Source organism: Nannospalax galili, unplaced genomic scaffold (genome assembly GCF_000622305.1).
Source record: "Nannospalax galili isolate Female #2095 unplaced genomic scaffold, S.galili_v1.0 scaffold398, whole genome shotgun sequence".
Classification (NCBI taxonomy): Eukaryota; Metazoa; Chordata; class Mammalia; order Rodentia; family Spalacidae; genus Nannospalax; species Nannospalax galili.
This window is the reverse complement of record NW_008341813.1, coordinates 914890-942377: the sequence shown is the minus strand read 5'-3', so window position 1 is coordinate 942377 and position 27488 is coordinate 914890. Positions and strand designations below refer to the sequence as shown.

General features: G+C 48.8%; 1 protein-coding gene across 3 annotated transcripts; it reads left to right on the top strand.

Moving 5' to 3' along the window:
• Positions 1 to 126: 126 nt before the first annotated feature.
• Positions 127 to 24056, top strand: Trim3 (tripartite motif containing 3). 3 transcript variants are annotated; one of them, XM_008837390.2, is made up of 12 exons: positions 127 to 309; positions 7781 to 7946; positions 15012 to 15243; positions 15419 to 15570; positions 15806 to 15986; positions 16196 to 16928; positions 17093 to 17196; positions 21253 to 21420; positions 21578 to 21746; positions 22000 to 22070; positions 23237 to 23377; positions 23488 to 24056. In XM_008837390.2, exons 2-12 carry the CDS (start codon positions 7816 to 7818, stop codon positions 23638 to 23640), a joined length of 2235 nt encoding a protein of 744 aa, XP_008835612.1. In that variant the 5' UTR covers positions 127 to 309; positions 7781 to 7815; the 3' UTR covers positions 23641 to 24056. The 3 variants fall into 3 exon arrangements, with proteins under 3 accessions (XP_008835612.1, XP_008835613.1, XP_029421413.1); XM_008837391.3 differs by lacking the exon at positions 127 to 309 and adding an exon at positions 359 to 516; XM_029565553.1 differs by lacking the exons at positions 127 to 309; positions 7781 to 7946 and having other exon boundaries at positions 15012 to 15238.
• The last annotated feature ends 3432 nt before the right edge of the window (positions 24057 to 27488 follow it).

The following is a 27488-nucleotide window of genomic DNA, read 5'->3' as shown; positions in this document are numbered from 1 at the left end:
CACAGGCTGCGCCCGCTGGAGCCGCAGGGGCGGAGGGACGGGGGCGGGGCCTGCGCGGTGTGGGCGGGGCAGGTCTTCAGCGCGAGCCGCCCCGTCCCCCGGTCGGTCCGCAGCCCCGCCCCGACCCCTCCCTCCGGCCTGTGCGGCTGGTCCGGCGGCGGCGCCGGCGCGGGGACAGGAGGAGGCGCGGGACGTGGGGCGGCGCCGCAGGCAGGGCTGGGCGGACGGGCGCTGGCAGCGGGGGCAGCGCCGCGGGCCCCTCGGAGTGGCTGCAGTCCGGGCCTTGCCCTCGCATCCTGTTCCAACGCCGTGAGTGCGCCAGGCGGGCCCCGAGGGTGTGTTTGGTCCCCTCTGGTGCGGGGGTCCGGGGCCGTGTCCTCACGGCCGTGTGTCTGTCCGAGCGTCTATGGATGGGGGTGCGGATGCTTTTCAAAAGCTGTTCCTGTCTCCGTCCACGCGAGGCGTGTCCATGTCTGTGAGAGCAGCGGGGGGATTCTTCGGGCTGTGGCTGCTCACGTGAGGCCCATGTTTGCGGGAGGTGGGGTGGGGGGAGGCGCGGGTGGATGGGTGATGGTTCCTTTCAGGAGCGTGGGGTTTGGGAGCTTGTGTGTGTTGGCGGAGGCTGCCAAATGCTGTGGCCGAGGGTGGTGGGGGGTGGGTGGGGTTGCTGATCGCGACTCTGGAATCTTGTGGCCCAGCTTGTCCAAAGGGTTCCTTTCTCTGGGGTGCTGATGCCTCCACCCCAGCTCCTTTCCTTCCCCATCCTTCTTGGGTACCAAGAAGCCCACCAGCCAGGGTGCAGGAGGACATCCTTTCCTCCGCCGCGGGCGCTGCTTGCTGGACAGGAAGCTTCAGGCACAGGCTGTTTCTCTGGGGAAAGGACCCCTTCTAGTTCTCTTGCAGCCTGGGCCCCGCCTGGAGAAGCCTAGGCCCCTCCCTGGTTCTGACCGCCTCCCTTCTGGACTTGGCTTCAGAACCGGGGCTGCAAACCTGCAGGGACAGATGGTTGTAGGTTGGAAGGGCAGGCTGCACCCCAGGGAGGTCAATCTGACCAAAAGCAGGCCCTGGGCATGCTTCTGATGTGGGAGTCCCATGTGGACCACAGAAACCCAGGACTAGCACCAACGGAAAGCTAGATCTGGGATTTCAGAGTGTATGTAGAGGTCGGTCATCTTCACAGGTCTCTCCAGCCAGTGTCCAACTCATCAGTGCTCCATTCATCCCCTAAGCAGGACTCTGGATTGCTGCAGAATTGGAATGAGAGCTGCAGGCCTGACAGGTGCCCTGCCTCTCTTGGCTTGCATGCCTCCAGTGACAGAGCACTTACTACCTTATGCTGTGGGAAAGCTTCCTTATGTTAAGTAGAGGTCTCTCTCCTTGGAAGGTTGTTCATTTGTCTTGTTACCACCTTTGATTTTGTTTCTCTCTGATGAGGGGGAACTGCAGAGTTTAAACATGACTCTCCTGTCACCAACATAAATTGAGTACTTTCATTGTGACAGGCACCAACTCAACTGCTTAGGGACCATGGCATTCCTGCTGCTAGAAGAGCTTGAGCAAAGGACCAAAGCTGGGACAGCATAGCTTGTTCAGAAAACACACATGATTGGTGTAGAGAGGAGTGCTGAAGGCTGTGTCATGGGTGACTTAACTCAGCAAATATTTATTTTGGAAAGCAGGAGGAGGGGCAACCTGTGACCACCCTCTAATGTACTTAGCATTTTGATGGAAATTAGCAATCATATTACCAAGTTAGTTTGAGATGAGATTTAATCATGAACATATTGCAGTCTGTAGGGGCCTTTAGTTTGAAAGGCCTCTGAAACTCTCTCACTCCCATTTTACAAATAAGCGTATGGGATAGGAGTTTTTGACGATGGTCAGGACTAGATCCCAAATCTCTTGACTTTTTAAACCTCGGTATGTTTTAGAAGCAGCATCAAGAATGTAGTTATAGCTTGTATCTGGAGGTGAGAGGAGTCAGAATTGAGATTACCAGCATTCTGGCTGATGAGGCTAGGTGATTGGCAGTGCCTTTTATGGAAAGGAGAAGCTCGGCAGGAAGAGAAGGTCAGGAGGAAATGAATTCAGTTTGGGACATTCTCGTGCATCAGAAAGAGATGTCCAAGATGCAGTTGGATAGACAGCTCTGGGGTTCAAGAGAGTCTTTCATCACAAGGTTTTAGGAGTTACTAGCAGTCAGATGGTAACTGAAACTGTGGAAAATCATGATTGCCCAGACATAGTATGAAAACTGAGAGAAGAGATCTTGAAGCAAAACCCAGTATAACTAAATATTTAAGGAATGGGCGGAAGATCAACCAAAGAAGCAAGTGGACAGCTTAGATCAATGGGTCATAAAACCCTTGAGTACAGATGCTGCTCTTTTGAGTCTTACTCCCTTGCACTGCTAATCTGTTTGGAAATTTTTCATGTTTCTGTTCTTTTACTCACGGGTTTCCCAAGGCACCTATCAATCTCATGTTTGTCCCTTGAGGTCCAGCTCAGATATCCCTTCCTCTGGAAGCCTTTTTCATTCTCTACTAAGTTAGATATTTCCTGCCATAGCAGTTTGAACATGTCAGTGTCATGGTACTTACAACATTGTAATTATGTATGAGCATGTCAGTTTCCCACAGGTGAAAGGTAGGAAGCACGTCTGATCAGCTTTCTGTCTCTAGTTTCCAGGTGAAGGATCTGGAAATATGTCCAGGGATGCTTGATTGAATGGTACATTTGCCTACTCTGTCAGGTATTAGTGAGGTAGATGGCTAATATAAATTTTATCACTTCCCTGCCAGTCTTTTGGAAAGGGTTCCTTGGATTTGAGGACTTTACCTTATCCAGTGCTTCTGGAGAAAGCCCCAAAGCTTGCTTTATTTTGCTGAGTCTCAAATGATCAATGCTGGGAGGCTAGTAGGTAGGAACGAGTCATTTTAGCAAGTGAGCCTAGCTGACCTCCTCCATACACACCTCAAGAATGGCTGTGGTCACCTCCACTCACAGCTGTGTAAATCCTGTATGTTAGGAATCTTGTATGATTGAAGGAAGATGTTGTGGGGGAAATCAGATGCCCTTAGAGAATTTGGAGAAACTGAAAAGGCTTGGAACATGTTTTTCCCCAGATGTCAAGGATTTCATTCATTTTGTACTAGCTGACTTCATTTATTCAAAATCAACTGCCTTCTTAACTCCCTGAATCTGACAATTTCTCCAGCTCTGGGAACCACACTCTTTGAACTCAAAGCAGCTTCTTTAGGGCTTTAAATCATGAGGCCTCCCTCACATTTCACAGTGAAGATCACAGCCTTGATGGGGAGGCTCTTCTGCTTTCCTGGCCTCCAGACATCTTCCTTCTTTTTCTGACCCTCTGATACCGTCTCAGTCTTTACAAACTTTGCCTTCTGAACCTACACCTTAAATGTGGCATTCCTTCCTTGGAGCTCAGTTGCAGGTCCCCCTTTCTCACCTTACCCTGGTGTCATCCACTTTGTGGCTTCAGGGGTATCCCTACACCTGGGACATCTAAATTCATGTCTCCAGGTTCTAAGTTCCTGAATGCCTTTTCAACTGACCGCTGGACATTTCCACTTAAATTCTGTCCCATAGGCACCTCGGATTTATTGTATTAAACACTGAACTTATCACCCTCTATCCAAACTACTCTTCCAGTTTCTAATCTAGAAAACTAGAACCATTTATAATCCCTTCTACCCTGCCTCTTCATATAAAACCAACTGGCCAGGCATGGGTTGTGCATGCCAGCACTCTGAAGGCGAGGGGCAGGTAGATCTCAATGAGGTTGAGGCCGGCCTACTCTACATAGTCAGTTCCAGGCCAATCAGTGGTATATAGTGAAACTCTGTCTCAAAAACATACAAACAGAAAATCCAATTACCAAGTTCTGTTGATTTCTCCCTAAGAAAACCATTTCAACCTCCTCTTGTAACTACCCTAGTGAAGGCATTTTCTTAAACTTCCACTCTTGACCCCCCCTTTTTTTCAAACAGCAGTCAAAAATGTACTTTTGTTATTTAGTGCTTAACACCCCCCACCCATCCACCAACAAACTTTTCCTCTGCTCTTGGGTTAAAGCCTTAATCCCCTAGCAGGGAAGAGGGTAAAGTCTAAAGGACACAATAAGGCTAAGAAAGTGCTGTGTGATGTAGCCCCTGCTTAGCCCTGCATCTCATTGTTAGCCTTCTCCTGTCACAGTGAATGATGCAGCCTCCTGAGGCTCTCTGTTAACTTATCCATCCTTCACCTCCAGCCTCTGGGTCCATCCCTGCTCCAGGTCCAAGTTAGGGGACTGCCTTTGTGCTCCTGGAGCACTGTGTGCTTCCTCATCATGGGCTTTACCACATTGCATTACAATCATCTGTTTATTAGATTGTGGGATCCATGAAAGCTCAGCTGTGATCATTTATCTTTGTATCCCAGCAGAAGTGCTCAGTGAATGCTGAATGAGGAAATGCCTCCAGAACTGAGCTGTAAAGGGTGGGTAGGATAACGGGTACAGGGTGGCAGCAGGAAGCCCGAAGATGCAATCCAGCTCCATGTCCAAGACCCTCCAAGTCTGATGTGATAAAGAACACACTGGAGTCCTTGCCAGTAGTTGGGCAGATCTCTGAAACAGAGAGGTGGCGCAGGAGGAGCCTAGGGAATCAATCAGTCTGGCAAATTCTAGATTCAGGCTAGGGTATGGCCATGGCAGCTGTGATGCCCAGTGAATCTGGGTGGGGAACTGAAGCAGGAAGGAGAAGGGAGGGAGGAGTCATTGGTCCTTGGATGTAGCCCAATTCCCCACCCCTGTGTGACAGGCCCAGAGAGCCTCTGGGTTTACAGGGGGTGGAGCCTAACAGCCAGCTGCCCCAGCCTGGCTCAGGAGGCCACTCCTACTCTTTCTTCCAGCCCTCCCCTTTGCAGACCGGAGCTTTAGTTTGCCTCTGCCTCCCTGTCCTGCCAGCCATCAAACTGCCTTCCCTCTGGCTATGATGTCCTCATATTAAGTCCCCAGATTAAGACTCAGAGAAAACCTCATGCATCAGGATAGGTTTTTCTCGGGTAGACTCTTCCCTTTCCCACACCCACCAGCACATACTCATAGGACACAGGCAGTTTATCTCTCCCCAAATCTGAAGAGGGCTCTGGGCTGTCCATTCATTCATTCATTCATTCTTTAGAGATGCCCATGCCCATGGTGTATCTAGCTGGACACAGCCATGGTGGTCTGCTCCTAGTCACTGCCTGTTTTGAAGCAGCCCAGCTGTTTTTTGGCTTCTCTACAGGGACAGTTTTCTATCATTAATTATCTACATCTGCTTTATTAATGTCATTACACATTCACTCTTCAGTCTCCCTGACATGGCTTCTGCCCACCCGCTCCACCATGACTAAACCCAGTGAAAACTTTGATCCTTAACTTATTTCACCCTTTTTTTCCTTGAATCCCCTCTCCTGTGGTTCTCCTCCCATCTCTCTGGGTTTTCTTCAGTCACCTTTGCTGGCTCTGCTCCTGTTCACTTTCTGTGCTCTATCCCAAGGTGCTTTCATCCATTCTCACAGCTTTAAGGGCCATTAATACACCAAGGATTCCAAGTGGAGAACAAGCTGAGACTTCTCTTCTGAGCTGCTCTGTTCCGTGTCTCACTTAACAGCTCTACCTGGACACATGTCATATACATCCTTCAAACTTAGCATACTTGGAACAGCATGCCCCCAAACAGCTCCTGTCAGGTTTTCTGTCTGTTCATGGCCCTCTGTTTGCTCAGTCAAGAAACCTGGGAGTCCTTATTGATGCTCTTTTTTCCTCTCACATCCAGTCCATGATAATGTCCTTCTGATTAAGCCCCGTATGTATTTCTTGCATCAGCCCACCTTTCTGCTTATAGCTGTGTAATACTGCTCTTGCCATAAGAGTTGTGACAGCTTCCTGACTGGTCTCCCTGACTCCACCCCTGCTTCCAAACCAGAAGAGCTTTCCATTTATTTGTAAATTGCATCATCCCTTCCCCTACTTTAGGATAAGATTATATTATTTTTATTTATTTATTTTGGGTCCTTTTGAAACAGGATCTCCCTGTAGTCCCAGCTGGTCTGGAACTCACTATGTAGACCAGGCTGGCCTTGAACTTACAGAGATCTGCCTGCTTCTGCCTCCTGTGTGCTGGGATTAAAGGCATGCGCCCCCATGCCCAGCAAGACCATATTCTTAACATGCCTACAAGTTCTTTGTAACCTCATCTTGGCCTGTTTCCTTGACTCAGCTGTTAATTCATTTTGCTTTAAGCACATTGTCTGTTCAGGTATGAGCCTTCAGCCCAAGAATGTTCATGTGCTTTGTTTCAGCCTTCTCCCTGGCTCCCTGCCATTCCCTACCCTCATCCCTGCTTATGTTCCCTGCTTGCAGAACCTTTCCTTATCACTCAGTCAAGAATTTGATTTCTCTTTGCATATTTTTCTTCATAGTACTCCCCTGCCACTGATGGGTAATTATGTGTATACTTGTAACTTATAATCCTTTTTAACTGTCTTCCATCACCTCCCCACCATCCTTCCCCATCTCCATTTCCAGTGCCTGTGCAAAGCAGGCACTTAGTAAATAAATGTTTTGAATTAATTACCAAATTCAATAAGGATAGATCATTCTTTATGGCAGGCTCAATGCTAAGTTCTAGGAATGGAAAAATAAAATATGTCTGCCCTCAAATACACTACATGTGGAAGAAGCAGAGAAGTAACAAGAAATTATAGTATAGCAAGTGAGGGCTAGGATGGAGGAAATACATGCATTGAGGGACACTGGGAACACCTAACCCAGACTCTAGGAATTCCCAGAAGGCCTTCCTAAAGGAAGTACCCTTTACATGAAAGATAAGAAGGCTTTAGTTATGCAGAGGGGAGCACAATGTGTAACTTCCCAGGAACAAAGAAAGCCTGAAGTTTTCTAGGAATTGAAAAGAAGCCATTGTGACTGACCATAGATAGTAAGACATGAGGTTGACAAGACATTGCTGGGCCTTTAGGGCCAGTTTAAAGACTTTATTCTCTGGACAGTGGAGAAGCATTGAAGGAATCTAAAAGGAGTGATGGCAGGATCAAATCTGTGTTTCAGAAAACTCACTCTGGTTGCAAGGGGGCTGGATGAGAAGGCACAGGCTAGGAGAGCAGGGTGCCAGTTTAGAGACTATTGCTGCATCCCAGGAGAGAACTCAGAGTGGCCTGAGATGGGGGACTGCAACTTTAAGGTCTAAGATAAGCGATACTTGGGTGGCATCCTCAACCTAATACTGATTAGTGTGGAAAAGAATGCAATTGCAGGCACTTTTGCTGAGAGGGGGTCAGGACATACACAGGGCACCTGCACTAAGATGAGAGGCCCTGCCTGAAAGGGCTGTGGAGACTGGGTGGGGGAGACTGAGGAGAATGAAAGTTGGAGTATCAGTGAAAACCAGCATCTCTCTCCTGTGCACTTGACACACACAACCTCTGATTCTCAAAACAACCATTTGAGCTAGGAATTAGTATTTGCATGGTTACAAATTAGAAATGGAGCCTTGAAGAGATGATAGGAATTATCTAGGGTCACAGAGCTGGTGAGAGAAAGAGGCTGAAACTGAGCATCATGCTCAGGAGTTACTCAGCCCACGCAGTTCACCCTGGTTCTCCCATCACCCTGTCCTACCCCTGGCAAGGAAGAAAGGGTACATTTCTCTGCAGGAGTTCCAGTAGGGAGAGGGAGTGCTGGCCTCCCTGCTGATGACCATTTCTCTGTACACAGGCTGGTGTGAGTGGCAGGAACCATCTGTGGTCACCATGGCAAAGAGGGAGGACAGCCCTGGCCCAGAGGTGCAGCCAATGGACAAGCAGTTCCTGGTGTGCAGCATCTGCCTGGATCGGTACCGGTGCCCTAAGGTTCTGCCTTGTCTACATACCTTCTGTGAGAGGTGAGGGGGGCTACCAAGGAGGCAATGAGGAACCTGCAGGCACTCCAAGAGGGAAATGGATGTGAGAACCTGGACTAAGTAAGGGCAGTGTGCACACATGGGTGGGGGATAGGTGAATCCCAACCTGCAAGTGATGGTTTGGTTGCAGTTACCTGTGAGAGGAGCAGAAACTGAACGCTGTGCCAGGAACCTGCCCAAGGTTGGGTTTTGTCATCCCCTTCCCAGACCACCCCAGAGGAGACATCACACAGTGCTGAGACTCCCAAACAGCATTGGTACCAGTAGAGTTTGTGACTGACTAGTAGATATTTGAAACTAGATTTGTCCTTCCCTACCTGTTCTTAGACACTAAGTGAAAGAAAAAGTGAAGCCTCTAGGCTTCTGTCCATTATGTCTTCATTCTACAAGTGTTATTTATTTAATGTTTTATTTATTTATTTTATGTATATGAATGTATTGCCTGCATGTATATAGGTGTGCGCATGTGGGACAGTGCCCACGGAGGTCAGAAGAAGGCATTGGATCCCCTGGGACTGGAATTATGGATGGTTGCTAGCTGCCATGTGGGTGCTGGGAACCAAATATGGGTCCTCTGTAAGAGCAGCCAGTGCTTTTTAATTGCTAAACCATCTCTCTAGCCCCCAAATGTTTATTTTTTGAGCAACTATGTCAGACCCTGTCCTAGTCATTGAGTATGCAGTGATGAGCAAAATAGCCCTGATCTTTAAAGAGCTTGAATGAGGGAGCTAGTAATCAATATACATATATATTATACTGGTAGTAAGTGCTGCAAATAAAATGCTAAACTATGAGAACTTAGCATATGTGATCTGTTATAGTTTGGAGAATCAGGGTGTATTCTTGAGCATTAACAGGAGTTATGTAGGTAAAGGGAGTTCAAAAGCAGGCGAGGCAGAATGAAGAACTTAAGGCCTTCTGGCCTGAAGGGATATGCTGGGTAAGAGGGCCTAGAAGAAGCCCTGTGTGGCTGGAGCGGAGTGAGCCTAACTGAAAGCAGTCGGGAATGAAGCTGACAAGAAGGTGGGCAGGGTAAAGCCATTAGGAAATTTCATCTTCCCCGAGAGCCACTCGAAACCCATACAGGGTTTTCTGCACAATCACAACTGTATTTTGACAGGATTCTCTCTCTGGCCTCATATATCATGGCTTTGTCTTGGATATCCTGATCTCTCGGTCTCCTCACCATAGCCTCCATCCAGGCCTTCTATGTGCCTCCTGCTTCCACTAAACCTGGTTCTCTGCGTGGGTCCTACTTCCCTGACAGCCATGCTCTTTGAGAGTCTAGCTTCACTGCCTTCTCCCCTTTTATGAGTGGGCAAAGGTCTTGGCCTTCTGGCCTATTCAAGTTCTTTTATTAACCCGAGGACCTCTACCTATTTGTGCCTCGGTTTGCCCTTAACTTTGTCTGGGGACATCTTCTACTTTGTCTGAATAGCATTCTCCTAACCACCAACTTGGTCTTGTCATCTGTGGTTATAACCTCCATTCTTCTCACTCCCAGTACCCCAGTACAACTGGGCCACCTTTGACTCATGCTAAAGCCTAGCCACCTCAACTGCTCCCTTTCCTCCTAGACATCAACTCCACCTGGCTTCCCTTCCTTTCCTACCCTCCTGGGTCTCACTGTTGATCATCTGACTGTCCCTACCCACTTCCCTCATACCTTTGTCCTATGCTAAGTCCTGCCATAGATGCTCAGTGCTGGATCAGAGGTGTAACTAGATGCTTCTGCACTCCCTCGGGTGCTCAGATCACTGAGAACTCCTAGAAAATACCATTTAGAGTTGGCCAGGGGCTTTCTTAGTGATTTACACTCATTGATTTACTTAATCCTCATACAAGATATGTTATTTTTTCTTGTGTGTGTGTGGGGGGTGTGTGTGGGGTGTATGTGTGGGTGCACACACATGAGTGTGTGGGTATGTGAGTCCATGTGTGCTCATGTGGAGACCAGAAGAAGACGTCAGATGGAACATTAAATGGAAGCTCACTGTTTTGGCCAGGCTGGCTGGCCAGTGGGCTCCTAGGATCTACCTGTCTCTACCCTCCCTTGCTACCAATTGTTGGGGTAATAGGCATATGTAGCTGTACTGTTTTTTTTCCATAGGAATGCTGGAGATTCAAACTCAAGTCTTCAGAAAATGATTGGAGTTTGCATGGTGCGTAATCAGGATCACAACATCCTGATTGCTCCTGATTCTCTTTAAAAACAAAACAAAACAAACTCAAGTCTTCATGTTTATACAGCAAGTCCTTTTACCCACTGAACCATCTCCTAAGCTCCAAAGTATAACCTCATTTTAGAGAGGAGGAAACTGAGGTTGAAGGTCACTAAGTAAGAAATATATCCAATGATGTAACTAGCTGAGGACTGGATATGAATTTCAGAAAAGACAGACATGCAGACAACAGAAAAGTCTATGCCTTAAGAAGTAAACAGAGGGAGCTGGAGCGATGTCTCAGTGGTTAAAAGCACTGGCTACTTGCTCTTGCAGAGGACCTGGGCTTGGTTCCCAGCACCCACATGGCAGCTAACAACTGTCTGTAACTCCAGTTCCAGGGCATCTGATGCCCTCTTCTGATCCCTGTGGGCACTGCCTGACACAGGTGCACTTGCATATATGCAGGCAAAACACTCAAAATAAAAATAATAGATAAAATATTGTTTAAAAAAGAAGCAAACAGAGCCAGGCCTGGTGATGCATGTTTTTAATCCTAACACTTTCAAGCCATCCAGGGCTATATAGTGAGATTTTCAAAAAACAAACAAATGGGCTGGAGAGATGGCTCAGTAATTAAGACACTGGCTGCTCTTGCAGAGGACCCAGGTTTGGTTCCCAGCACCCACATGGTGGCTGACAACTGCCTTTAATTCTAGTTCCTGGTAATCTGCCACCCTCTTCTGGCCTCCCATAAGCATTGCATGACACAGATGCCCTTATAAACATGGAGGCAAAACACTCATACACATCTAAAAAAAAAAAAACCTCAAACAAAAATGACATGTTGAGAGACCAGAAAGAAGCCAGTGTACACAGGTGAGTGAGGTGAAAACTAGGAGGAGGTAGAATTGGGAGTTGTGAGGCTGGCCTCCAACATGTGTTCCTCTTACCTCAGCCTCTCTAGTGCTCTGATTACGGGTTGTATAGCAATTGGATTTTATTTTAAAATACTTATTATTTTATGTGTATGAGTGTATTGCCTGCATGTATGTAAATGCACCCGTGATTTGCAGTGCCCTCAGAGGTCAGAAGAGGGTATTGGATCCCCTAGGAACTGGAGTTATGGATGGTGGCTAGCCACCATGTGGGTGCTGGGAATCGAATACAGGTCAGTGCTCTTAACCGCTGAGACATCTCTCCAGCCCTCAATTGGATTTTAGAGGCACAAGAGAAGAAATAAGACCAGTTGGGAATTACTGCAATCTGGGGATGGTCAATAAATAGGAAGTGGTTATTGATCAGTTACAAGGTTCATTGCAGGAGTAGAGCTGAAACAGTAGGAAGAGAGCGGCGGGGGACAGACTGGGACAGATTTCAGAGTTGAAGAAGTGACAGTTGATGAGATGTGGGTGATGGTGGGAGCATGGGAGTGGACGGATAAGATGGAGTGAAGGAAAAGTTCTTTGGTGGCAAGAAAGAGAATGAAGCAATCACAACGGTGGTGGGTCATCTGATAGATGTCAGAGCCACAGAATGGTGGCAGAATGTGTGCTTGTGTGTGTGTTGGCGGGGGCGGGGGGGCGGTGACAGAAGAGAGTGAGCCAGAAAGATTTCAGCAAATGGACAAGCAACTTTCAGGTCAATGAAGACAGCAACAAGAGGGGGTGGTACAGGCAGAAGGCACAAGCTTCAAAGGAGCTGCAGACATAGAGAATGTTCCAGTTGGGAAGAGGGAGGACTCAGCCCTACCTTCTGGCCCTAAGGAATGTGGAGCATGAAACAGAAACCACTCTCTACTTGAGGGGACTGCAGGGAAAAGTGGGTCACAGTGAAACCAGTTAATATTTGTAAAGCACTTGAGGTCATGCCTGGCAGTCAGTGTTTGTTACATTCTAATTAAGAACAAAAGGTATAGGGAAGATTAAGAGACTGAGGACCTAGGAGAGTTTGTACTACGTGGATCTTCCCTCCACAGATTCGTGGTCTCCAGACACAGCTGCCCTTCAGTCTGTTTCTAGGAAGCATCCTCCTTCTCTCCTTTCAGTGACTAATCCCAGCCACCAAGGCTCCTCACTCCTCCTACCATCACCCTGTGGTTGGTCCTGCCTGAGGCAAGTTAGACACCCTTGTTCTGCTGCCCTCACCTACCATACTCCACTAAGTTTACCTTTCCTGTGTCCCTTCCCTCCATCAGAGGATTGGGTCCATGCCTCCCCTTCAGGCCAAACAAGTCACTCCCATCCCCAAGACTTTGTTGTACTGGTTTTCTAGTCTCTTCCAAATTCTCTCTACTTCCTTCTTTTCAACTTGGAAATAAGCTCAAAATTCCCATTCTACTTGGCTTAGGATGTTGCCCAGTGGTAGGTTAGGTTCTTGCCCCAGCACTTCAAAAACAGTTTCCCCTTGTAAACAGAGAAAAACTGTTCTCTTATCTCCCTGCAGCACCATCCAGTCCTTCAGCCCCTTTCCCATTCAGTTGTCCAGCCTCCCCTCTTCAGCTTGCATCAGTCAGGCCCTTCTACCTCCACCATCCCCATCACTGTTTTCTCCACAGAGAAATTGTATCCTCATGTTTGCCAAGTGCAGTGGGCACGTTCCACTCCACAGCCGCCTCCCACCCCAGTGACTCATTCCCTCCTTCTGCACTCACTTTGCTGCCCTGACACTGTCACTCTTCCAGCCCTGCTGCCCATCCCCACTGCCCTCCCTGTTCTTGTTTGCTGAATTCTCTGTCCCTTTCTCTTATTACTGCCCACACCTTCTTAGCTGATCTCATCCTCTCTTGGCTACTGAGGGTGTCTGAATGTTGATGACCCCCCCGCCCCGCCCGCCATCTCTGTCTCTAACCTGCCTTCTGCCCAGAACTACTCCTCTGTGTTTCTCATTTTGATGAATGTCATCATCCTTCTCTCAGGGGCCTGAGCTAGGATGTTGTAAGCCAGTTAGAGCTGGCTTCTTATTCTCCATTCCTCTTTGTCATACCTCTACTCCTCCTCTTCTTCTCTCACTCCCTGTAAGGTTTTAATTGTTGTTGTTTTGGGTTTTCTTACGTTTTTTTTTGAAACAATCTTGCTTTGTAGCCTCGGCTGGCCTGGAACTCACAGAGATCTGCCTGCCTCTGCCTCTGCCTCCCAAGTGCTAGAATTAAAGGTGAGCACTACCACTTTATGACTCCCTTTATCTAGCTGTCCTCATCTTAGTCCTCATCCCCCTCCTCCTCAAAATTGAGGCATTTCTCTCATTCTTCCTCCAGAGTGCTGGAATGCAGGCATGTACTATGCCCTGCCAAGATTTGTTCCCACCTATACCCTAAATCCAGGTCTTTGTCATTGCCTGCCTAGATTATTATGAGTATATTGGTTAAGCACAAACTTGGCTTTGCATTTAAATCCAGGCTCCCATGCTTACAGCTACATTACTTTGGACCAACTCTCGCCTTTTCTGAGCCTTTTCATGCAAAGTACAAAGTATACCAAGTGACACACATGTTCTTAGTAAGTGGTAACTATGTGATGGTGCTGCTGCCTTGTCTGCTGGCTTGTCCCCTTCACATTTACCCTCCATACTGTGTGAAGAGGAACTTGATAAGGTAGAGTCGGCTATCTCACTCTCCTGTGGCTGCCTGCTGCTGCTGGTTTTCACTGCGAAGCTCTTTGACTTTTCTTGCTATCCCTTGTTTTGGACTCTGTCTCCCATCATGCTGAACTGTTTCTACTTCCCTACCCAGTGTGTTGCTTCCTGCAGCCTCTGGAACACCCTTCCTCCCCTCCCTGCACCTGTCTCTGCTCAGTTTAACAATTATCTGTCCATACAGATTCCCTTTACATCGCCTCTGAAGCCTTTCTTGGCCTCTTCTCCGCCTTCTGGAGCCAGGTGCATTTCCTCATGACCACATCTATGTGCTCCTAAGTAACACTGGTAGCTTGGCCCATACAGTGCTTTGGTGGCTGGGCATTTTACATTTAATCCTCCTGACATGTAAACAAAGCCCTTTATATTTAACCCTCTGACTCTGTCTTCTGCACTGTCTTCATTTTACAGGGAAGAATCTTTGTCTCATGAAAGTAACTTCTCAGGGGTCACATAGTAGAATAGGTCCTTGACCAGGGAATTGAACCCAGACTCTGTAGATGGAGGGCCCATGCCCTTAATCATTATATTGTTTACATCTTTGAGCTCTCTATTTCTGTGTCTTTTTTTGTCTCTTGAAAACTAGAACTATTTTAAGGGCTGGCACTGTGCTTTATTTTTTATCCCCAGAGCTTGGCACAAATTTGGCAAGCATAGGCAGTCAGTAAATTTTTACTGAGTTAAAGGGGATGTGAGCCTGTTGCATATTTTCTTGAGGAGGTTTGGTAAACACCTGTGAAAGGTGAGCCTGTGTTTTTTCACACTGAGGAATGTAGATGTGTCTGTTCTCAGAGAGGTTACGCACGTGTTTCTACTCAGTCCTTAGAGGCCTTTTAACACTTGCTGGTAGATGAGGGAGTGTGTGTGTGTGTGTGTGTGTGTGTGTGTGTGTGTATGTGTATGCATGTGCTAGAGAAGTTTCAGAATGAAATATGGCATACCTGTAAATAAGTGACGGAGAGATGGCTCAGCAGTTAAGAGCAGTTGTAGAGGACCCAGGTTCAATTTCCAGCACCCTCATGCTAGCAGCCTTCCTAACTCTTAATTCCAGGGGATCCAATGCCCTATTCTGACCTCTGCAGACATTGCATGACATGGATGCACTTACATACATGCATGCAATACACTATACACATAAAAATAAAAAATAATAAATAAAATATTTTTTAAAATAACAAAAAAAGACAGAGGGCTAGGCACTTATCAGGGGGTCTCATGCTCCCGCCTTTGACTCTTCCTTTTCCTTGTCCAGATGCCTCCAGAACTACATTCCTGCCCAGAGCCTGACGCTGTCCTGTCCAGTGTGCCGGCAGACGTCCATCCTCCCTGAGCAGGGTGTCTCTGCCCTGCAGAACAACTTCTTCATCAGCAGCCTCATGGAGGCCATGCAGCAGGCACCTGATGGGGCCCATGACCCCGAGGACCCCCACCCCCTCAGCGCAGTGGCTGGCCGCCCTCTCTCCTGCCCCAACCATGAAGGCAAGGTGGGCCCAAGCGAGGCCCAGTGAGGCCAGGACTTGGGGTGGGAGGAGAAGGAGAGGTGATGAGGGTGGGGTAGCCGTGGGCAAGGTGTTCTCTGGGAGCAAAGAGGGCAGAAGGGGTCTGAGCAAAGAAGTGTATTGTCTGACTGTTGCCTCATGGGAGCCCTTATACTGCCAGACTATGGAGTTTTACTGTGAGGCCTGTGAAACTGCTATGTGTGGTGAGTGCCGCGCAGGGGAGCACCGAGAGCATGGCACCGTGCTGCTGCGGGATGTGGTGGAGCAGCACAAGGCGGCTCTGCAGCGCCAGCTTGAGGCTGTGCGTGGCCGGTAGGCATCTGGTGGGGACCAGGATTGATGAGGCCTTGGGATGGTGCCTCAGCGGGGGCAGGGAAGGGACCCTGGGGAGGAGAAAGAGAGGGCAAGGGAAGGACAGAAACAGAGTGTCAAGGAAGCTGGGACTCTTCCAGAGGGCAGTAGTGAGCCCCCACACCTCCCCGGGAGACTGACTGATTTGACAAGGCACCTTCCTGCAACCTTGGTATGAGATGTTTCCCCTCATCAGATTGCCACAGCTGTCTGCAGCTATTGCCTTAGTGGGGGGCATCAGTCAGCAGCTGCAAGAGCGCAAGGCAGAGGCCCTGGCCCAGATCAGTGCAGCCTTTGAGGACCTGGAGCAAGCCCTGCAGCAGCGCAAGCAGGCTCTGGTCAGCGACCTGGAGAGCATCTGTGGGGCCAAGCAGAAGGTGGGTCGGCTTGCCCTTCCCAAGCATGGCCTGTGATGAGATGGTCTGACTGCTTCCATTGCCTCCATCAGCACTACCTTTTCTCCAGCCTGTTTTCCGTCTCCCTGACCACATGCACCTCCTTGTATTTCTTTCCTGCCATGTACTGCTATACAAGTGCATCAGTCATCACAGTCTGTGCACCCATTCCTCCCCTTCCTCTTCAACAGGTGTTGCAGACACAGTTAGACACTCTGCGCCAAGGGCAGGAACACATCGGGAGTAGCTGCAGCTTCGCGGAGCAGGCGCTGCGCCTGGGCTCTGCCCCAGAGGTATTGTTAGTGAGAAAGCACATGCGAGAGAGGCTGGCCGCATTGGCAGCTCAGGCCTTCCCGGAAAGGCCACACGAGAATGCACAGCTGGAACTGGTCCTTGAAGTTGATGGGTTAAGGAGATCGGTGCTCAATCTGGGTGCACTGCTCACCACCAGTGCCACTGCACATGAGACGGTGGCCACAGGTGAGGGCCTGCGCCAGGCACTAGTGGGCCAGCCTGCTTCACTTACCGTCACCACCAAAGACAAGGATGGGCGGCTGGTGCGCACAGGCAGCGCAGAGCTCCGCGCAGAGATCACCGGCCCGGATGGCACACGCCTTTCTGTGCCAGTGGTGGACCACAAGAATGGCACATATGAGCTGGTGTACACCGCCCGCACAGAAGGTGAGCTGCTCCTCTCGGTGCTGCTCTATGGACAGCCAGTGCGTGGCAGCCCCTTCCGGGTGCGTGCCCTGCGGCCTGGGGACCTGCCACCTTCCCCGGATGATGTGAAGCGCCGAGTCAAGTCTCCTGGTGGTCCTGGCAGCCATGTGCGCCAGAAGGCAGTGCGTAGACCCAGCTCCATGTACAGCACTGGTGGCAAACGGAAGGACAACCCAATTGAGGATGAACTCGTCTTCCGTGTTGGTACAGAGGGTCAAGGGCAGAACCAGATGAGGGCTAAAGCCTGGGTCTTATGGGACTAGAGGTGGGGCCAGTGGGGACTGGCAGGGTGGCAGGTGAGGAGGGGTGGGAAGTTCAAACTGATCTCAGACTTAATCCTTGTTTTCCTTCTCATCCTTTACCCACAGGCAGTCGTGGAAGGGAGAAGGGGGAATTCACCAATTTGCAAGGTGTATCTGCAGCTAGCAGTGGCCGAATAGTGGTAGCAGACAGCAACAACCAATGTATCCAGGTAAGCCCTTTACTGCACTCCTTCAATACCAGAAAGGATTCAAAAGCTACAAGCTACAGCCTCCTGAACAGAACAGTATGTGTACAGGTCACCTTCTAGAAGATGAAACTCGTAGATAATACGATTCTTTAAAGCAGTAAAAAATGTGCTTCCTGCACCCAAAGGCCAAAACAGTAGCCAGGACCTTCCATCAGGAGCCAGGGTTCCATGCTTGTGGCCTCTGCTTCCCAGGCTAGGCTCAAGCCATGTCAGCTCCTAGACCCCAAGGATCAGCTCCTTCCTCCTTCTTCTCTGCCTCTTCTTGAGCCTCCTGCTGGCTGGCCTACTTCCTCAGAGTGTTCCGAAGCAGGTCTGCCCTCCCTTGCTATCTTGCAGCATACCAGCTTGGCTCCAGAGTGTACGTTATCTGTCTGGAGTCCCTACAGTCATCTAGCTGGCTAGACAGTTAAAAGGGAGTGCCTTTCAGCAGCTAGAGGGTGGAGAGCGCCTCTGGAGTCATGCACCTACCTCTTTTCTTTGTACCGCACAGCTGATTCAGGCATCAGCCACTCTTAGTGCTCATGGTCTCTGCTGCACTGCATCTCGCTACAACCAGAAAACAGCTTTCCCTCTCTGCACCACTCACAGCCCTGAGCCTGCCACAGTGGGCATGAGTACAGTGTAGCCCACAAATGCTTAGGCTTCTGAAACCGGATACCCGAACTTGAATACTGGCCCTTCTAGCTCTAACAAGTCATGTGACCTCTTTGAGCTGTAGTTAACTCATGTGTAAAATTAGGAAAAGCCTATCTCAGGTTTGCTGGAACTATTAAATGATGTAATGTACTATACCTGACACCTAGTGAACCTTCTAATATTAGCTGTTGTTAAAAATATCATTGTCCAGGTGGGGACTGTAAACAAAGGCAAGGAGGAGGGAAAGTGCAGGAGGGGGTGGTTCAGTGAACTGGAAAGATCCCAGTTGGGCTGCAGGTAGCTGGCTATTAGGAACTGGAGTGGCTGAGGTCAAATTGTAAATGGTTTTGGAAGCAATTCTGTCTAATTCAGATTTTATCCTGTGGGACTAACTACTGTGTACTTCGGTTCTTGGAAACATGTTATTGGGCAGCCAAACCTTTCCCTGAAGATCCTTACTTTACAGCCTGTACCTTTAAGTTTCTTGATCTGTCTGAATAGCCTTGTCATGAATCCACTTCTGCTAAGGTCTTTCACATCACCTTCAGCAGTTCTACAACCCCACTCCACCCAGCAGTCTAAAGATGTCAGACCCTCTTCTGGGACCAGATTCTTGGGCCTGCTGGCCCCTTTTTTATTTCTGCCTTTTTTTCTAAGGACAGAGGAACAGAGAAGCCCGGAAAGGCATTTGGGCCCAGGCTAGATGAGGAGGAGGTGCTTAGGAGTTCAGGAGTGGTACTGAGGCTGTACTCAGGAACACCTTACACCGTCCCAACTCCTCCTAGGCCAAGAATGCTTTCTGAGGACAAAAGTTGAGAGTTGAGGACACCTGTCCAATTGTGTATACACACCTGGGCACACACATGCTCGGAAAAGCAGGTGCCCCCTGGTGAGGGGCTGTGCTCATCTATTTTTGTTCAGGTGGGTAATTGAAGGGGAGGCCTGGGCTAGCCCTTTCTTCCAAACACCTGCTACTTGTGCAGCAGCCCTCCTTCCTTCTCTCCCCAGGCTCAGCCTGATGTCATAGCAGCTGGAAGCCTGGTTTTTGGATTCCAAAGCTGAGTGTTTGCTTCTCTTACTCTGGACTTCTCAGGGCTTATAGGGCTGAGCTCCCTTATAGAGTGTGACTCCTCAGCTTTGCATATGAGGCTTGGGGTCCTTGTGAGCTTTTTCTTCTTTGGATTCTTCTATGGTGCAGGCGGGAACCATGCTGACAGAGCACAAACAAAACAAAACAAAAAACCTTTGTGATTTTGAATGAAGAATTTGATTTGTAAATATTTTGGCATTGTGTCATTGTGTTAGTCCAAAACTTTTGTCAGCTCTTCCATGAAAACATCCAGTTTCTCTTTAGGCAGCAGGCTAATCACATTCTTCTCTGACCTCCCTCAGCCTTTTGCTGTGGTAGCTCACACTTTTCTGGAATCACTGGTGTGGTTTGTTGTTTTTATAATGTTATTTTCTTTCCACCCTCTCCCAAGATCTTTGAAGTCAGAGAGCTACTTAATGCTACCATCATATAGAAGAGAAAAGAGCCAGAGGGTGTGGCAGATACACAGGGATATGAAGGAAACAAGCATAGCAGTTTCTGACGGGCTGTCAAGGGAGAGACAGGGATGGAGAATGGTGGGCTGGTGGACGGTGTTGCCATTAAGGAGCAGGCCTGCTTGTAAATTGAGTTCATTTCTGTCCATGTTGAGTTTTGAGACAGCTGTGTGGCACCCAAATGAATCTGTCCATCTGGTTCAGGTGTGAGATTGAACTGGGGATTCTTCTGCTTGAATGTTTGCTGGGTGCTAGAAGCTGTATGCAGTGCTGAAAATGTAGCAGCAGACAAGGCAGATGCCCTGAAAAGAGCTGTGAAGTGTATGCTGTAGACCCTCACTGTACATGTGTATACTGATTTGAAGGGATTGAAAACTGAAGAAGTGGCCTGGAAATTCTGGGAGTCCAGACAAAGGAGTTGGCCAGGAGGTCTGAGAAAGGATGAAAGAATGAGATTTTTCCAAACCCTCACCGCTGTGGAGCCCGCGTCTGAACTGCAGGATAGGAGAAGGGCGATGTGCCAACTCATTAGAGATCTGCTGTACTTTTTGGTCCCCCTCACTTCCATGTCTTACCCCGTAGAACCCATCCCCTTCTCTTGCTGAGAGTGCTTGCCTGCTGCAGAGGACCAGTGCAGAACCCAGGTGCTGTGCTGGCCAACCAGACAAGGGCTTGCTAGGAGGTCCACATCAGGAAGCTGTGATATGTTGTAGTGTGACAAGATAAGGAGATCTAGCCATGGGTGGCTCAGCCCACCAAGGAGAGAGGAGGTCTGAATTGAAGAGCAAAGCGAGGCCCAGAGCTTGAGCTCCCTATGGTGGCTTCTGGCTCTGAATCATCTTGTGTCCCCAGAGGCTCTAATAGGACAGAGTCTATAAGGACGATTCAATGAGTAATGTTTTGACTGTTAAGAAGCTAGGAGGCAGCTGGGTGTGGTGGTGCACGCCTTTAATACATCGAGAATTCAGGCCAGCTGGGGCTACAGGAAGACCTTGTCTCAAAAAGGAAAAAAAATAAAAAAAAAGAAGAGCTAGGAGGCTTAGTTTAAAAGGAAAAGAGATATTAAAGAGGTGCTTTAGGATGAGGAGCTCTTAGCATCTTGGGAGGCTAAGGTGGAGGGAGCAGGAACAGGGGAGATCAAAGGGTTCTTTCTATCCAGGAGAAAGGCTACTTTGTCAGGCCCTTGATCTGAATGGACTAATCCTTGTGTGCTTTCTCCTCTCTCACCTCCCCCTTCCAGTCTGCTATGAAGTCCTGCTGAGTCTTCCTCCTCTCTCTTGAATCCATCTACTTCCCTCTAGCCTGTTTCCTTAGTCCAAATCATCATCATTTCTCATCTGGATTCCTGCTACAGCCTCTGATGGTTGGCTAGCTTCCAGTCTTTCTGTAAAAGCAGATTTGATCTTCTCACTTCCCTGGCCGGAAATTTTCAGGGGCTCCTCGTTGTACCCAGGCTAAAATGTAGCTCCTGTTGTCCACCCGGGTGCCATACTCCAGCCACACTGGCAGGGTCCTCAAATAGGGCCCATGCTGGACTCTGTGCCTTTCACAAAATGTCCTGCTTTATCAGTTGACATCCTTGCCAGCTGTTAGCTCAGATATCTCCTTCTCTTGATGCCTTCCCCCACCATTCCCCCAGCCCCTCTTGTATTCTCCTTCTACTGTATATCCCCTAAAGTAGCTCTCATGTGATTCCTCTGTACCCGTGGCGTAGTGTCAGTGAGTGCTTGTTGAGTGACTGGATAAATGGGATGCTGCTCAGGACCCAGCTCCCTTCCCTCTGTGCCCACAGTGTTTCCCCTCCTCCCTGCTCCCTCCCTTGCTCCTCTGCCCCAGGTTTTCTCCAATGAGGGCCAGTTCAAGTTCCGATTTGGGGTGCGTGGGCGCTCACCTGGGCAGCTGCAGCGTCCCACAGGTGTGGCAGTGGACACCAATGGAGACATTATCGTGGCAGATTATGACAACCGTTGGGTCAGCATCTTCTCCCCTGAGGGCAAGTTCAAGGTGAGAACCTGCTGTTGCTGAGTCCCTGCTGACCCTTTGAGCTGATCCTTCTAGTGCCTCCTGGTGGTCTGGGCCTGAGGTTCTGCTTTGATAACAGGCCAGGACTTCCTTCCCTACTAGCCAGGATAAAGTTCCTTATAGTATCCCCTTCTTCCAGACAAAGATTGGAGCCGGCCGCCTCATGGGTCCCAAGGGAGTGGCTGTAGACAGAAATGGACATATCATTGTGGTGGACAACAAGTCTTGCTGCGTCTTCACCTTCCAGCCCAATGGCAAGCTGGTTGGACGTTTTGGGGGCCGTGGGGCCACTGACCGCCACTTTGCAGGTATGAGAGAGCAACTCCAAGAGTCATGCTGATACCCCAGGGAATTCTGGATACCCAGCTCTAAAGATGCCTTCTATATCTTAACCCTAGCTCCCCACTTCCCAATACACTAGCCCCATCATCCCAGAGACAGCATATCTCACTCAGCCCAGAGCCCTTCCCCTTTCCTGATACCCTGGCTTTATCATTCCACATATTCCTGCCCATCTTAGCCCCTCAGTTTAATGCCCCAGAGACCTCTTTCTGTTTTCAGGGCCCCATTTTGTGGCTGTGAACAACAAGAATGAGATTGTAGTAACAGACTTCCATAACCATTCCGTGAAGGTCAGTGTCCCTCCCTCCATGATCACTGTCCTCTTCCATAAAACTCCTTTCTCCTTCATCTCCTTTTCTCCTCTTAAAATCATCCAATCGCTGAACCAATAAACATTTATGGCCTGGCTACTTCATCCAAGGCGCTGTGCTAGAACCTGGGGATTCAGTGCTGAACAAAGCAAACACATTCCTTGGCTATAGTCTGTTAGGAAAGAGACGATAACCAGGAAATTACAGTACGAAGCGATTCTGTGATAGGGAGGCTCAGGGACTACAGGAGAGATGAGCAGAAGCATTTGACCCAGGGGACAACCTGAAGCTCCAGTACGAATTAATCAGAAGGTGCAGGAGGGGGTTTGAGGCAGAGGGCACAGGAGAGGCCAGGGGTGATGGCATACACCTGTAATCCCAGCACTTGGGAGGTGGAGGCAAAATGATCCAGAGTTCAAAGCTATCCTTTGTCTACATAGTGAGTTCAGGGCCAGCCTGGGATACATGAGACCCCGTCTAAAAACAAAACAGAACAAACAAGTGAAAAAACACAGAAGATAGGAATGGGAGGTGGGCACCATTGTGGTATGTTCCAGAAACCACAGATGGCTCAGACGAGGCTTAAGAAGGAAACCAGTGCAAGGTGAGGATGAGACCTGTGTGCCTGTGAAGGTGCTGGGCTTTCTTCCTAAGACCTATGTGGTGTGCCTGAGGGGTTTCAGGTAGGGGTGTGATGAACTCCGGTATGTCTTAGAAAGGTCCTTGTGACCAGGGCAATATTAGAGGCAGTTGTCTAGATGAGAATCTGGACTGTGAGACAGGTGTGGCAGTGTATATAGGAGACAGATTGGACACAGAATCAGGACTGTGTTACTTTGTTGACCATCACACTGAGAAGAAGCCAGAATCAAGAGGGATTCATGTCGGGTGGCAGCAGTCGTGAGATAGAGACCCAGGAAGAACTGCTTTCCCAGGGAGGCTGTGCTGGTAGGCTTGATGTACTTCAAGGGCACCAACTGGAACAGCTGGTAGATAGTGGGATACTTGGGTGTGAGCCCTGGAAAGAACTTCTGGGCTAAGCTACAGACCTGGGGGTCCTCCTCCCTGGAGTGTCACGCCACCCTCCAAGGCCTTACCCTCTGCCCGAGGTCAGGTCCCCAGTCCCTAGCCCCTTCCCCCACCAGGTGTACAGTGCCGACGGAGAGTTCCTCTTCAAATTTGGTTCCCATGGCGAGGGAAATGGGCAGTTCAATGCCCCCACGGGAGTAGCTGTGGATTCCAATGGGAACATCATTGTGGCTGATTGGGGCAACAGCCGCATACAGGTGAGTAAGGCCCAGGGATGACTTGATTGTAAGGCTACTTGTGTCCCTCCCCAGACAGCCTCTTTTCTGTCTGACTTCACCTCTACCTCCATTCTCCACTTCTTCCTCAGGTGTTCGACAGCTCTGGCTCCTTCCTGTCCTATATCAACACATCTGCAGAACCGCTGTATGGCCCGCAGGGCTTGGCACTGACCTCGGATGGCCACGTGGTAGTGGCTGATGCCGGCAACCACTGCTTTAAGGCCTATCGCTACCTCCAGTAGCTGCACAGGGGCCCTGCCTGGCTCATGGAGGGACGGACACAGGGGTGATTGGACAAGAGGGTCTGGCTGGGAGGTGGGCCAGACCTGGCAGCACTGAATGTGGGCTGTGGGCGTGGGTGCGCCCAATGCCCTCCCTTTCCTCCCCAACCCCACGGTTGCACTTTATTTATTCGGTTCTTGCTTTGGTGACTGGGTGGGCCTGTACTGTGGTTCCAAGGATGTGTGCAGAGCTTTACCCTACCCCCTTTACACACCTCCCTTACCCCCTCAGTCTGCTCTCTGCCCCCCAGCCTGGGGCCAGAACAGCCTCTTACTCCAAGACAGAAGTCCCTCTGGTTGTCTCCCTACCACCCCATACACACTGACAGAGACAGCAATACCCCACTCCATATTAAATAAATGTCTTCGCCAAGGTGTTTTTGCTAGGTTCTTGTGGGGTGGGGTGCTCAGGGGCTGGGGTCCTGGGACCTGCTCTGAACTAAAAGGTAGGCAAAGAAGGCAGGTAAGGGACCCAGCTTCTCCAACAGCTTGTGAAATTTTTCAAGAATATCTTTTATTTATTCTTTGATAATTTTATACGTGTGTACAATGTATCTTGAGCATGTCCACCTCCTACTTTCCCTGGACTCACCCAGCATGTCCCCCTCCTTCATGCTGCTGCCCTCCGCCTCCTCCTCCTCCTCCTTCTCTTCTTCCTCTTCCTTTTCCTCCTCTTCCCAGCCCCCTGACTTTTAATAACCCACTGAGTCAAGTTTCGGGTTCTGATTATTTTGATACTTTAGGAGAGTAAGAAAGAGTGAAATCCTGGGACCCGGAGTCACTTGCCAACCCCTCATCCCCAGACCCTGCATCTCTGCATGTTCAAGACAAGGCAGGGCTTTTTGGTTTTTTTTTTTTTTCTTGTTTTTGTTTTGATAGGGTCTCCCTGGTCCTGGCACACCTAGAACTCACTGTGTAGACCAGGCTGGACTTGATCTCACAGAGATCTGCCTGCCTCTACCTCCCGTGGTGTTCATTGGTGTGTATAGGCAGACTTTGCCTATCCCAGGGCTGCAAGTAGTAGGGCATGACTCTTACAACTGCAGGAAGAGCACTATTAGTATATGAAAACAATCCTTGAGGCTAGTCCAAGTAGGACCTGGATGCAAGAGACTCTTGCTCAATGGCAGAGCTCAATCCCAAAGCCCTGAACTCCTAACTCTTTCCATTGTTCTGTCTAAGGTTGTTCCCCTTTCCCCACAATGGAATGAGGGTTTTCACACTCTATTCCTGGGGCCTAGACTCTCACAAAGTGGGACTGCTAATCCCAGAGACTGTTAAAACCAGTGTTCAGCATTCTGTGACCTTGGAGGTAGAACTATGATTTCTCTCCCCCTACAACGGACTGAAGCTCAGAGAAGTAGGTCACATTGCTGACTGAAGAGTAGACTTGAATCTGTAGCTGTCATTCTAACGGTAAATGGTGGCATCCTCCTCATCCTGTGCCCCTTGCACATAGTGCCCCTGGCAGAGAAAGTACTCAAGATTTGAGAAATGATGGATCTGGGAAAGGTGGCCTTGGGAGGCTTTGGGAGAGACATTGTCCTGTATAACATAATTCCTGGGCCTAGGATAGGAGGGACTATAGACCTGTAGAATGTTAGGAAGTCTTTGCAGAGGTCAAGGGGCCTTAGTTATACTTACCTCTCTGGGCCTTTCCCAATTGGTTGAAACCTGGTAGGCAGGGGAGAGACAGATTTCCTGAAGGCTGTAGGGCAGTATTCTTAAAGGGCCTGCTCATGTGGCTCAGATCCTGAGCAGAATTAACTCAGTTTATACCCTGATCAGCAGAGGCAGTGTGCTTAGCTTCAGTGGAGTCTGTCCTAATAGTGCTTGGCTGATGGTCTGTTCCTTTCCTCCATTTTGAGCAGTTCCAACAGTGATGCAGAATGGAAGCTCAAAGTTACTATCCTTCAGTCTCTTAGAGTGCCCAAAGAAAGCAGAGGATAAAATGATGGGAAGGATGCCCTTTCTTGGGAGGGAAGCTCCAAATGGTTCCTCTGCCAGCTGGAGAGTATGGCTAGAGCTGATTTCTAGATTTGGCAGTTTTCCTAAGCCATGCAATAGGTGTTGCAAAGTGAGGCCTAGTTCCTCCTAGAGCCATCCACACTGGGTGTTTCTAGTTCACATCTGGGGCCCAGGTGGGTATAATTGGTTACTTGTCTGGAGACCATGCCTTGATTCAGTTAGGATGGCTTAAATGTTCACCACAGGTTTGGGGCATCACTAGGAAGCCGTTGTGACAGGTCAGAAAGTTGTTTTGTGGTTCTGTATGAGCCCAGGTCCTGCTTGTTCACAGAGGGCTGTCCAGTGATTAGCTAGGATGGCTTAAATGTTCATCACAGATTTGGGGCATCACTAGAAAGCTGTTGTGGTGACAGGTCAGAAAGTTGTTTTATGGTTTTGTATGAGCCCAGATCGTGCTTGTTTGGAGGGCTGTCCAGTGATTAGCTAGATGGTCATATGTGACCTACAGGTTCATTCATTCATTAAAGAAGTATGTCCTGGGGACTTAACTACTCAGGACTGTTAGAGCAATGGGCCCTGGGGATAGAGACAAAGATGGCCCCTGTCTGTATGGGGCTTATAGTTTAGTGGGAAACAAGACATGTTTGTGACAAAGAACTAACGTGTAATGACAACTTAAGTTCACTGTGAGGGGAAAGAAGTGCAAGGACAGCATGTTAAAACAGGGTGGATAGAAAAAGCCTCTTTAATCCGCACATGTAGGAGTAGAGTTTGTAATTAGCTGTGTTCGGCAGTGGAAGTAGGGATTTCCAAAGGTCCTGAGAGAGGAGGTCTTGGTGTGTTTGAGAGTCTGAAGGAGGCCAGAGTTTCTTTGGAAGGAGCATGGTTAGAGAGAGGAGAGGAATCAATTTGAAAAGTTAGAGCTGAGCTGAATTATTTAATTAGAACAAAGTTTGGATTCCATTCAGAGTTAACTGCAAAGCACTGAAAAGCTAAAGCAATAGGATGTGTGAGATGGCTGATGAAATGAGCTGCCAACTGCCCAGTGGGGCAGGAAGAGAAGAGAACGGAAAAGAAAGTGATTAAGGTCTCTAGACTGCCTCTCTACCTTAAAGTCCTTGATTGTCTTTCAGTTCTAGAGACTGAGGAACATTTGAGCAAATGCACAGTGTGTGCAGCAATGTTTAGCACAGGTTTTTTTCTAATAGAAAAAAGATCCCAGAGAAATGTAAATGTCCATCATCAGGGAAAAGTTACATAAAGTTTTGCTAAAACCTATACTAAAACTATGTGCACCCTTTAACAACCTATAGAAATGACCCTGAAGGTATAGTCTCCTGTGTGCACTTTACAAATGCAGATTTGCAGCTGGGTGTGGTGGTACAAGCCTGGATTCTCTGCACATGGGAGGCTGAGGCAGCAAGCAGGTGGATTGCCTTAAATTTAGGACCAGTCTGGGCTACACTGTGAATACCAGGCCAGTCAGAGCTGCTCAGCCAGACTTTGTCTCAAAAAAAATGTGGGTATGTGAGATATACTGTTAAAGAAAAAAAAAAAAAACATGGTCAGTCATATCTTTGTTTTAAGGAGGATATTTTAAAAGGAGAAAAGGGCTGAGATCATAGACTTGAAATTTTTTTTTTTCTGAGATAGGGTCTTCCTCTAGCCTCAGCTGGCCTGGAACTCACTATGTAGACCAGGCTGACCTTGAACTCATGGAGATCCACCTGCCTATGCCTCCTGAGCGGTGGGACTAAAGGTGTGTGCCACCACATCTGGTGAAATGGATTTTTATTTTCAAGAATAAGAGTTTTAGGCAGGAGCAGGTAACATCGGGTGTG